The following is a 12,922-nucleotide window of genomic DNA, read 5'->3' on the forward strand; positions in this document are numbered from 1 at the left end:
TACAAAGAGAACCTCTATCATGCCGGGACATTTTGGGCAAACTAATCCTAATACATAGTACTAATTAAAACAAGACAAGATAATAAGTACATAGTAACTGTACTTAAAACTAGACAAGAAGTAGTGGTTAACTGTTTTACAATTTTATTTAAACTTAATATAAATGTGAGGTAGTAAGGTGGAGTAAAGTTATGCAAAATTATCTTGAAATTGCACACAAAATTTATATAAGAAGTAATGGTTCAGGTGGTAATATTTCATGAATTGGTGGAATATTGTACTAAACTCTCTCATGTTTCTATTTCAGAAGTATTTTGTGGAACACTACCAGGCTGTATCTTCCCAGACACTATATCTTCAGTAGTTCAAGAAGTACCAGTGTTAAGTGTCTTCAACAACAACTGATATTGCAGAAGTGTTTTGTGGAACACTACCAGGCTGTATCTTCCCAGACAATATATCTTTTTTACTATGAGAAGGGCAACACTTGTGATTCTTATGAATTGTATGGCAATTCATCAATAAATACAATTTAGTAATGCTGTAGTTAAAATTTAAAAAAAATCTGTTTTTAAACACAAGAGCAAATAATAAAAATATTCATTTGTATTTATACAGTGTTTTAGTACATATAGAGTGTTGTAATACATTTGTACAGTGTTGTAGAACAGTGTAATAGTACATGTATGCAGTGTTTTAGTGTATATATATACAGTGTTGCAGTATGTATATTAGTCTTCTAACACACAAAAAAAATCATAGTAGTCTTTAAAGATGAAAATAAACTTTATTAGTGCTCATTGGTAGAAAAAGTTTACCAAAAAGACTAAATCTTGAAATACACTTGAGAGTACATAAGAAAGATTAACTATACCAATGTTGAATGACTAAAATATTTTAAAATGAAGTAAAATATGCAGAAACATAAACCATTTCATTGTTCAGAGTGTCAGAAATGTTTTACTGTAAAAAGCAGTCTTGTGACACATATGCGAGTACATACAGGACATAAACCATTTCAGTGTTCAGAATGTCTGAAATGTTTTATTGTAAAACGCAGTCTTGTGACACATATGCGAATACATACAGGACATAAACCATTTCAGTGTTCAGAGTGTCAGAAATGTTTTACTGAAAAAGGCAGTCTTGTGAAACATACACGTGTACATACAGGACATAAACCATTTCAGTGTTCAGAGTGTCAGAAATGTTTTACTGAAAAAGGCAGTCTTGTGAAACATACACGTGTACATACAGGACATAAACCATTTCAGTGTTCAGAATGTCAGAAATGTTTTATTGTAAAAAGCAGTCTTGTGACACATATGCGAGTACATACAGGACATAAACCATTTCAGTGTTCAGAGTGTCAGAAATGTTTTACTGAAAAAGGCAGTCTTGTGAAACATACACGTGTACATACAGGACATAAACCATTTCAGTGTTCAGAATGTCTGAAATGTTTTATTGTAAAACGCAGTCTTGTGACACATATGCGAATACATACAGGACATAAACCATTTCAGTGTTCAGAATGTCTGAAATGTTTTATTGTAAAACACAGTCTTGTGACACATATGCGAATACATACAGGACATAAACCATTTCAGTGTTCAGAGTGTCAGAAATGTTTTACTGAAAAAGGCAGTCTTGTGAAACATACACGTGTACATACAGGACATAAACCATTTCAGTGTTCAGAGTGTCAGAAATGTTTTACTGAAAAACGCAATCTTGTGAAACATACACGTGTACATACAGGACATAAACCATTTCAGTGTTCAGAATGTCAGAAATGTTTTATTGTAAAAAGCAGTCTTGTGACACATATGCGAATACATACAGGACATAAACCATTTCAGTGTTCAGAATGTCTGAAATGTTTTATTGTAAAACACAGTCTTGTGAAACATATGCGAATACATACAGGACATAAACCATTTCAGTGTTCAGAGTGTCAGAAATGTTTTACTGAAAAAGGCAGTCTTGTGAAACATACACGTGTACATACAGGACATAAACCATTTCAGTGTTCAGAGTGTCAGAAATGTTTTACTGAAAAAGGCAGTCTTGTGAAACATACACGTGTACATACAGGACATAAACCATTTCAGTGTTCAGAGTGTCAGAAATGTTTTACTGAAAAAGGCAGTCTTGTGACACATATGCGAATACATACAGGACATAAACCATTTCAGTGTTCAGAGTGTCAGAAATGTTTTACTGAAAAAGGCAGCCTTGTGAAACATATGCGAATACATACAGGACATAAACCATTTCAGTGTTCAGAATGTCTGAAATGTTTTATTGTAAAAAGCAGTCTTGTGAAACATACACGTGTACATACAGGACATAAACCATTTCAGTGTTCAGAATGTCTGAAATGTTTTATTGTAAAACGCAGTCTTGTGACACATATGCGAATACATACAGGACATAAACCATTTCAGTGTTCAGAATGTCTGAAATGTTTTACTGTAAAAGACCATCTTGTGTCACATATGCGAATACATACAGGAGATAAGCCGTTTCAGTGTTCAGAGTGTCTCAGATGTTTTAGTCAAAAACACAGTCTTGTGAGACATATGCGAGTACATACAGGAGATAAACCATTTCAGTGTTCAGAATGTCTGAAATGTTATACTCAAAAAAGCACTCTTGTGATACATATGCGAGCACATACAGGAGATAAACCATTTCAGTGTTCAGAATGTCTGAAATCTTTTACTCAAAAAAGCCATCTTCTGACACATGTGCAAACACATGCAGCAGTTAAACCTTTTCAGTGTTCAGAATGTCTGAAATGTTTTACTCGGAAAGACTATCTTGTGTCACATATGAGATTACATACAGGAGATAAACCATTTCAGTGTTCAGAATGCCTGAAATGTTTTACTCAAAAAAGCCATCTTGTGTCACATATGCGAGTACATACAGGAGATAAACCATTTCAGTGTTCAGAATGTCTGAAATGTTTTACTCAAAAAAGCCATCTTGTGTCACACATGCAAATACATACAAGAGATGCAGTGGAACCTCAGAACTCGAGCCTAAACCTTTCAGGGTCTGTTCCATAGTTCTATGGCTTTGAAACCAGGACCCTTCAAAGGAGGTTCCTTGATGCTGGTGAGGGGCTCTTGATCTAGGGAATTGGATTTGTGCTCTGGTTCCCTGAATGCCTTCCATCCCCCCACATGTGCTACATAATCCTATGGGTTTAGTGCTCCCCCATGATAATTTGAAGCCAGGGTCCAAACCATAGAACTCCGCCAAAATTCTAGCGGTCTTAAATTTAGCACGAGAAGGCTGGTAGGCATACAAATATGAGAATGGGTCTGTGTGGTCAGTGTGCACAGTATACAGAAAATCTAGGCGCCCACATGGCATTGTGGGAATGCTGCCTCAGTGTGCTTTGTTTACCATGCCTCCTGGCAAGGCAGCTCTCACTCCAAGGCAAATTGGGGCTTTCCTCTTCCTAACTGATAGTTCTAACACTGATAGAAGTGGATCTGAAGAGGAATCCTATGGTTTTGATCAATTTGTGACCCAAAGCAATGCTCAAGATATTGAAAATAGTGCCGAAAATCTTGACGACCCTCAACCTTCCACCTTGGGTGTTGGTGTGTCTCAGTCACGTTCATCTGTACCTTATTGCAAGAGAAAACTAATGTTTTTTGCATGGCCAGGCCTTGGGCATGAGTAATGGTGATGATAGTGATTTGGACTTTGATTTTATTGCTCTTGATGACCATTCGAGTAATGCTAGTAATGAATCATATTCACCAGTGAAGCGTCAGTATATTTGCCACCGCATGTGTTTGAGTAGTGTACCATATGCAATTCCAAAGGGACGGGGTACATCCTGTAGTACATCCCATGGCCCTAAACCTGGAATAGACAGTGAAAGTGAGGATGGTGTGGCTACACTTGGTATTGATAGACCGCAGGCATCAGTAGGTGGTGGTGCCACGGGCTCACAGCATGATGCACCAGCCCAGACTGAGACCCACACAGCTGACTCATCAGATCCAGGACAAAGTGGAGTGTCAACCACCCTCACACAACAACCACAACTACAACCACAACCAGCTTATCATATCCATTATCCACCAGCAAACTGAATCTGGGATTGGCAGCAAAATCCCACTTTTGTACCCAATCCCCATCAGTTTGATGACACTGCAAATGAACTGGAATTCTTCGAACTATTCTTCAACAAGCACTTGATGGAAATATAGTCAAGGAAAGTAACAAGTACAGTGGACCCCTGCCTTTCGGCGGCTGTGACTTTCGTGAAATCTGACTTTTTGCAATTTTTTCGGCAAAATATAGCCTCGTGGTTCGTGATTGGCCTTGTGATTCAGTGACTGTCTGGTATGTGTCCAAGTAAGCGGCATCCCAGCATCAGCACACACACAAAGCCAGTCTCCCATACCATTCACACTCGGTGTGCCATTGTTTATCAGTGAGTGGCCATCACCCCATTGGTTTATACAATACATTTCGTAATAATCGATTGTTTTTTGTGCTTCTTGCAACTGCTAAATAAGCCACCATGGGCCAAAAGAAAGCTCCTAGTGCCAGGCCTTTGGTTAAGAAGGAAAGAAACGTGATAGAATTCAAGAAAAAAACTCATAGCCAAGTACCAAAGTGGAAGACAGAGAGAGAGGGGAGAATGTGATTTCTTCAGTGATTTAGTGATTCTATGATATGTACAATACTAAAGCAGCAGGTATCAATAAAGGTTATTGCACCACTCAGTAATAAAGTGTAGCATTAACGGTGTAGCAAGTAAGTTAAGCATTTAAGCGATAGAAAAATGACACAAAAGTAACTCTCCAATGTTATTTGAGGAGTATAGAGCCACTGAACATATGCTGCCCTTTTATCTTCCACCACCCTAAACCTCTGCCAGCATCTCCTCCATCAAACTAATTAAACTAACATCTCCTCCAAGGTAAGTGTAAATATTTCTTATTTATAAATTACATACATTGTTTTAGTGTGGTTGGTGTTGGTGGCTTCAGCTAGCACCTCCACTACCACTAATATGTATGTCTTCTCTCAGTGGCACTTATAAACCCAACACCACCACCACCACTTACTCCTCACATATGTGACATATTTTATTCATTGTAGAGTATGTATCACATTTCTGTGTTATTAATATTCTTTATTAGATGAATTGTGATAGATAAATAAACCGTAGAGATGATATTAGCATCATATTGAAGCATAATAACTCAGCTCCCTCTCTCCCCTCTCCTACCTGTCTGCTATGCACCAACAAGAGTCTCCAGTAAAGGTAAGTGTGATGTTAAATGTTCATTTATCCATTTTATTAGTGTTTTATCTTCATTTGCCATTACTTTCTGTATGTAAATCTATATTTAATCTTTAAAAATAATATTTTTTGTTAATACTTTTGGGTGTCTGAAATGGATTAATTGGATTTCCATTATTTCTTATGGGGAAAATGGTTTTGCCAATTGTGAATTTTGCCATTCAGCAGACTCTCTGGAATGGATTAATCATGAAACTTGGGAGTCCACTGTATTTTGAGTACACCATGGCAAATACAATCATATCACCACAATCAAGGCTACACTGATGGAAAGAGACAACTGTAGTTGAAATGTATTTGTTTTTTGCAACAATAATGCTTATATCTCATATCTATAAGCATAATATAAAATCATATGAGTCTACAGATCAGCTAATTTCTACCCCGGCCTTCAGTGAAATCATCCCAGTGAACAGATTTATCTTACTGTTACGTATGTTGCACTTCTCTGACAAAACCAGGCCTGACAAGAGTGATAGGTTATGCAAGATTAGAAATGTTTTTATGCATCTGAAAAAAAATTTCAACATGTACTTTTATCCATTCAAGATTCTTGTAATTGATGAGTGTTAGATTTTGTTCAAAGGCAGATTGCCGTTCAAGCAGTATAGTATACCATGCAAGATGAAACGCTTTGGTATAAAGCTGTTTGTGCTGACTGTGAGAGTGGCCTGGTATTGGACATAATTGTATACATGGGAAGTAAAACATTGAAAGATACCAGGATGTTATTGGGTATCTCAGTGTCGTGTGGGGTTTGTTAGGAGATACGAGGGTTGAAGGTAAACACCTTGTTGGATGGTAACACTATATATTGTCAGACTGTGGATGAGAGGTGGGAGCCAGGCCTGTAGTGTTCTTGCCTGTTCGTAGGTGGTCCGTCTAGTGAGACTGAGGTAGCTCGTCTCACTGCCTCAAGCTGTACCTCGTGATGTCATACCATCACAGGCCTAAGGGATCTTCTATATAAACACATGGATGATACTATGATACTCAGCTAATCTATATAACATATATAAGGGGATCAGCAACTATGCTGACATCAGGTGATGAGGTGGGAACAATGATGGCACCATATCTTGGTAAAAAGCATTCATTATATACTTATAACTGATACACAAGCCCCTTGTTCACTGATTTTTTGCAGGTGAACATGAAAAATGTGTGTGGCATAGTGCTTTCTAATCATAAACATATGCCCAGGTTCAACATAGGCACTTGGTAGTGGTGAGGTGCAGGTGTTTGCTGCCAATGACATCATGGCATTATGGTGGCATGACAAACGAGATGTCACATTGTTGGCATCCATTCACCATAACAAAATTAAAGACAGTGGCAAGATGGATAGGGTGACTAATGAACGTATTCTAAAACCAGCTACAGTGATTGATTATGCACAAAACATGCATTTGGTTGACAAATGTGATAAATGACATGCTTTGTCGATTGTGTTCGTAAGAATTGCAAGTGGTACATGAAACCTTTCTTCCATCTAATTGACATTTCAATGCTCAATGCATATAGTATGTACCAAATAAAGACTGGCAACAGATCACCATGTGGTGAATTTTGATTATCTGTTGTCAGACAGCTAATAATCAAGTACCAGGTAACAACAACTGCTGTACAAAACTGTCCACACATTAATCAAGAATTACCCAAGTGTTTGAGGCAGGAATTTGATCACTTTCTAATACAGCTTCCTGCAACTAAGAAGAAATGGGCTCAGAAGAGATGTGTTGTCTGTGCACAAACAAAACGACAGCAACAAAGATGCAAAGACACTCGGTTTACTTGTGAGGAATGTAAGATACCACTGTGCATGGTACCTTGTTTCAAATACTTCCAGAGACTGCATCCATTCTAGGAAACTCTTTTTTGTTTCATTATCTACAGAAAACTATTCTTTAATTCTTTACGAAAAAATTTTTCCACACATTCTTCTACCCTGGTGCACACTTTGAGACTTGGTCTCTGGACCCTGAAAGTGTTAATTTGTTAAAGAAGGCTGTTCAAGTGCTGATCTGTTCTAGTACCAAAACAAATTTTTCCTATAAGGAATAATGTAAATTTGGTTAATCCATTTCAGACCCTCAAAAATGCACTTACAGTGACTTTGTGGTGTATTTTTGTATGGTATTTATGACTGTATTCTCATTTTTTTTATCTCATTTGATAGAATGAAAGATATATTACAGAAAAAGATATGATTTTGAATGGTTTACAGAATAAAAGTACAGTGGTACCTTGACTTACAAGTTTAATTCATTCCATGACTGAGCTCGTAACCCAATTTTCTCTTGCAGTGGAGCCTTGGGTAATGACATCATAAGCTAACGACAAAATTGGGTAACACTACATTTTTACGTCAAAATATTACCTCGGCTAATGACAAAAAACTTTGCTTAAGACATTCTTCCAGAATGTGTCATTGGCCCGCAACTGCCAGGAACTCCATGGTACAGGCAGTGTGCCATTGTTTACAAGCTAGTGAAGATGATTCCACGCATAGGTGTGATATATTTTGTATTATTCCAATGTTTTTAGTGCTTGTAACTGCTTAATAAGCCACCATAGGCCCAAAGAAGGCTTCTAGTGCCAGCTCTCTGGAAATGAGGGTGAGAAACACTATAGAATTCACGAAAAAGTTTGTAGAAAGATACAAAAGTGGTGGTGGTAGAGGGTACTTCCAGGGTACTTCCCCACATACCAGCCAGGGAACTTCCCCACATACCAGCCAGGGTACTTCTCCACAAATGAGCCAGGGTACTTCTCCACATACCAGCCAGGGTACTTCCCCACAAACCAGCCAGGGTACTTCCCCACATACCAGCCAGGGTACTTCCCCACAAACCAGCCAAGGTACTTCCCCACATACCAGCCAGGGTACTTCCCCACAAACCAGCCAGGATATTTCCCCACATACCAGCCAGTGTACTTCCCCACAAACCAGCCTGGGTGTGAGGGAAAAGTAGGCGTAAGTGGGGTTAAGGTTGTTCAGGCAACCAGGAACCATTAGCGAGTTACGTCGCGCACCCCCTCCCCCTCCCCCTCTGGCGGGCTGGGGCGAAACTAGTTCTTGGTGTCTGATTTGTTCAAATTTCTACTCCTGGTAATATTGACCTTACCTGGTGTGGGTTGAAGTTTGGAGAGTCACTTCACCTCCACTCTTCTCCTAATCAGGTAGGGTGATCTACCAGGAGTATTACTGTTTGTTCCTTTCTTTTGTTTGCTGGTTACCAGTAATGATTTTGGCATTTATCATTCTTTTCCATTCTTAAATGTTATATTATCATGACCATTGGTAACCAGTTATTTTTTCTTATTACCAGCTCTGTTCCTGGCATGGTCATCCAGGATAGACGCCAGATAAAGGAGCAAGACATTTGTTAATGAGACTCATTAACATTATTGGACTACTGCTGGCCCTTACCTGTTCTACTTGTGGTGCTCCATCCAAGTGGTAGGAGATTCCAAAACATCGGACTATCACCATCCGCCCAGGATAACCTACATCAATAATATCAGAAGATCTATCCAGGGCCATACCTACTCCTGCCCAACTACAAGAACCGAAGGCCATTTTTTTTTATTATATTTAAATTTTAAGTAAAATCCTCAAAAATCATTATTCTTATTTTTCCTAGTCGTTTCTTTATTTATTTTTCCATTAGTTTCTTTTGTTCAGATGGAAGGCGTTCCACTGACACTGGGTACTTCCCCACATACCAGACAGGGTACTTGCCCTCATACCAGACAGGGAACTTCCCCACATACCAGCCAGGGTACTTTCCCACATACATCCAGGGTACTTCCCCACAAGCCAGCCAGGGTGTTTCCCCACATACCAGCCAGGGTACTTCCCCACAAGCCAGCCAGGGTATTTCCCCACATACCAGCCAGGGTACTTCCCCACAAACCAGCCTGGGTACTTCCTCACAAACCAGCTTTCTTCAACAATTAAGGACATTTGTACATTGTAGACAAAGGTGCAAACCTTTATGGATGAACATCACCCTGACACAGCTTTTTCAAGCCATACTAGTGTCTTTTACAATGACAATGTTGTGCCCCATTTTAGGGAAATCTTAAAGACACGCCAGAAACAGAGCTCTCTGGACAGATTATTAGTGCAACAGGGGTCTAGTGACTCTCAAGCTACTCCTAGAGGCATTAAGAAATAAAAAAGGGAGGTAACCCCAGTAAAGGACTTGGTACCTGAAGTTCTTTTGGAAAGGGATTGCCCTTCCAAACATTTATAAACTCCTCCAGCATCTGCCCTCCTCCCATCTCATCACTCAATAAATACATCTTCAATAAAGGTACATGTCATTTTAATAATAATGTATTTATTCTGCATGTCTCACTGTTTTCTGTGTAGGGAAATGTATATTTCATGTAAAAAAAAATTTTTTTTAATACTTTTGGGTGTCTGGAACGGATTGATTGTATTTCCATTATTTCTTATGGAGAAATTAATTCGGCTAACGACAAAATTGGTTAAAGACAAGCTCTCTGGAACGGATTAATGTCGTTACCCGAGGGTTCACTGTATATCATATCAATTTTCCTCAATGAAATTAATTGAAATGCCATTAATCCCTCCAGCTAACCAAAAACCACCCCAATTTCTTGGTCATGGGGTTTTAACCCTTTCAGGGTCCATCCCGTAGATCTACGGCTTTACGTTCAGGGTCCAAACCGTAGATCTACGCCATGAGCTCAGCTCACTCTGATAAACTGTGAGTGGTACATTTGGGCCTAGATATGAGAGAATACATCTATGTGGTATGTGTGCACCACATAAAACAGATCCTGCAACACACTGTGTATAATGAGAGAAAAAAAATGAAATCATGATTTTTCGATTAAAACAGCAACTTTGCAGTGTTTTTTCGTATGTTTTTTATAGTTGTATTTGCGATTTCTTGGTCTCATTTGATAGAATGGAAGACATATTACAGAAATAGAGATGATTTTGATTGGTTTTAGCACTAGAAATGGCTTGAAACTGAGCTCAAAGTAGCAGAAATGTTAAATTTTTGCCGATATTCAAGAGTAAACAAACGACCTCACACGTCTAATACACATCAGCTGGTGGGTGTAATATACATTCACAAATATGGTGATGATATTTATACAATTATTACAGTATTGCATAACAGCAAATCTTCTATTTTTTGGTGTGAATAAAAATTCATTATGTGAATAAAAAATCAAAATGGTATTTGTAAAGCCTCAAAACATAACTAATGAACAGAGGAAATGTTAGTTTAGTGCCAGGAATGCCTACATTGTTCATTCTGGACCCTATTTTGAAATTGGAATATTTTGAACTTTGTGTTAAATTGGCCAAATTAACAATTTCCGATCACTTTATTTTGTAGTTGAAACAGTTGACTTGGCGATTTCTTGTGCTCAATCGATAGAATAGAAGTAATACTAGTGAAATAGCTAAGAATTTGGTTGACTGGAATAATGTAATTGGCCTAAAATGGGAGTCAAAGTCGGCAAAATCGCCGATTCGTAAATATCGCTGACACATCAAAATTCGCGAGAGCATAATTTCGTCAATTTTCCACCAAATTTCGTACTTTTTGTTTTATTACCTTCACAAAAAGATTCTCTACGATTTCATAAGATAAAATAAATGTTTTTTTTGAAAATTCTTGGACACTGGTGCGTGACTCCAGATTTGGGCCTTGGACCCTGAAAGGATTAAAAAAAAAATGTATTTATAAATAAGAAATATAGCTTACTCCACTTGCCACCTTCACTACTCCACTCACTGCCATCTCTGCTACACCCACCACCCTCAGTACTCCACCCACTCCCATATCTACTCCATCCACCATTATCAGTACCCCACCCACCACCACCACTACTCCACCCACCACTGTTAGTACTCCACCCACCACCATCACTACTCCACCCACCACTGTCAGTACTCCACCCACCACCATCACTACTCCACCTACCACCATCACTACTCCACCCGCCACCATCACTACACCCACCACTGTCAGTACTCCACCCACCACCATCACTACTCCACCCACCACTGTCAGTACTCCACCCACCACCATCACTACTCCACCCACCAATGTCAGTACTCCACCCACCACCATCACTACTCCACCCACCACTGTCAGTACTCCACCCACCACCATCACTACTCCACCTACCACTGTCAGTACTCCACCCACCACCATCACTACTCCACCCACCACTGTCAGTACTCCACCCACCACCATCACTACTCCGCCCACCACTCAGTACTCCACCCACCACCATCACTACTCCACCTACCACCATCACTACTCCACCCACCACCATCACTACACCCACCACTGTCAGTACTCCACCCACCACCATCACTACTCCACCCACCACTGTCAGTACTCCACCCACCACCATCACTACTCCACCCACCAATGTCAGTACTCCACCCACCACCATCACTACTCCACACACCACTATCACTACTCCACCCACCACTGTCAGTACTCCACCCGTCACCATCACTACTCCACCCACCAATGTCAGTACTCCACCCACCACCATCACTACTCCACCCACCAATGTCAGTACTCCACCCACCACCATCACTACTCCACCCACCACCATCACTACTCCACCTGCCACCATCACTACTCCACCCACCACTGTCAGTACTCCACCCACCACCATCACTACTCCACCCACCACCATCACTACTCCACCCACCACTGTCAGTACTCCACCCACCACCATCACTACTCCACCCACCAATGTCAGTACTCCACCCACCACCATCACTACTCCACCCACCACCATCACTACTCCACCTGCCACCATCACTACTCCACCCACCACTGTCAGTACTCCACCCACCACCATCACTACTCCACCCACCACCATCACTACTCCACCCACCACCATCACTACTCCACCCACCACTGTCAGTACTCCACCCACCACCATCACTACTCCACCCACCAATGTCAGTACTCCACCCACCAACATCACTACTCCACCCACCACCATCACTACTCCACCCACCTTAATGTTTCTGGAAAAACTCTGAGTGTTGAAATGGAGGTTACCTCTTCCCCAGATTTATATGAGAACCAAACAAGGGACGAACTGCCTTACTACGATCTGTGATTAGTGTGAGAGTATTATTCTCCCAATTATGTCTTGGAAGAGCATGTGGGATAGGACGAAGTACCTGACATTCCTCTGGGTACAGAGTTCGATTTGACTTCAGATACACTGTTAACTAGTGGTGGAGTATTCGAAGCTCACTCATAACTCGAATTTTGGCTCACAACTCAAAGCAAAAAATCGACCGAGCTTGTAATTCAGAAAACTTGTAAGTTGGGGCACTCATAAGTCAAGGCACCACTGTACCTTGAAACTGAGCTCAAAGTTGCTGAAATGCTCGATTTTTCCTAATGTCTAAGAGTAAGCAAATCATGTCACACATCCAATACACGTCAACTGGTGGGACTAATATGCTTTCACAGATGCACTGATATTATTTATGCCATTTTTTCAATAATGTAATAGTCCGCATAACAGTAAATCCATTATTTG

At 40.0% G+C, this 12,922-nt stretch overlaps 1 protein-coding gene across 1 annotated transcript; it reads left to right on the forward strand.

Moving 5' to 3' along the window:
• The first annotated feature begins 35 nt into the window (after positions 1 to 35).
• Positions 36 to 8,972, forward strand: LOC128705117 (zinc finger protein 850-like). The gene has a single exon (XM_070082025.1). It carries the CDS (start codon positions 915 to 917, stop codon positions 3,075 to 3,077), a length of 2,163 nt encoding a protein of 720 aa, XP_069938126.1. The 5' UTR covers positions 36 to 914; the 3' UTR covers positions 3,078 to 8,972.
• The last annotated feature ends 3,950 nt before the right edge of the window (positions 8,973 to 12,922 follow it).

The sequence above is a fragment of the Cherax quadricarinatus genome, unplaced genomic scaffold (assembly GCF_038502225.1).
Source record: "Cherax quadricarinatus isolate ZL_2023a unplaced genomic scaffold, ASM3850222v1 Contig6145, whole genome shotgun sequence".
NCBI lineage: Eukaryota > Metazoa > Arthropoda > Malacostraca > Decapoda > Parastacidae > Cherax > Cherax quadricarinatus.

What these genes read in the sequence shown, in the direction of transcription:
- LOC128705117 (XM_070082025.1), top strand. Translation starts at nt 915, where the DNA reads ATGCAGAAACATAAACCATTTCATTGTTCAGAGTGTCAGAAATGTTTT.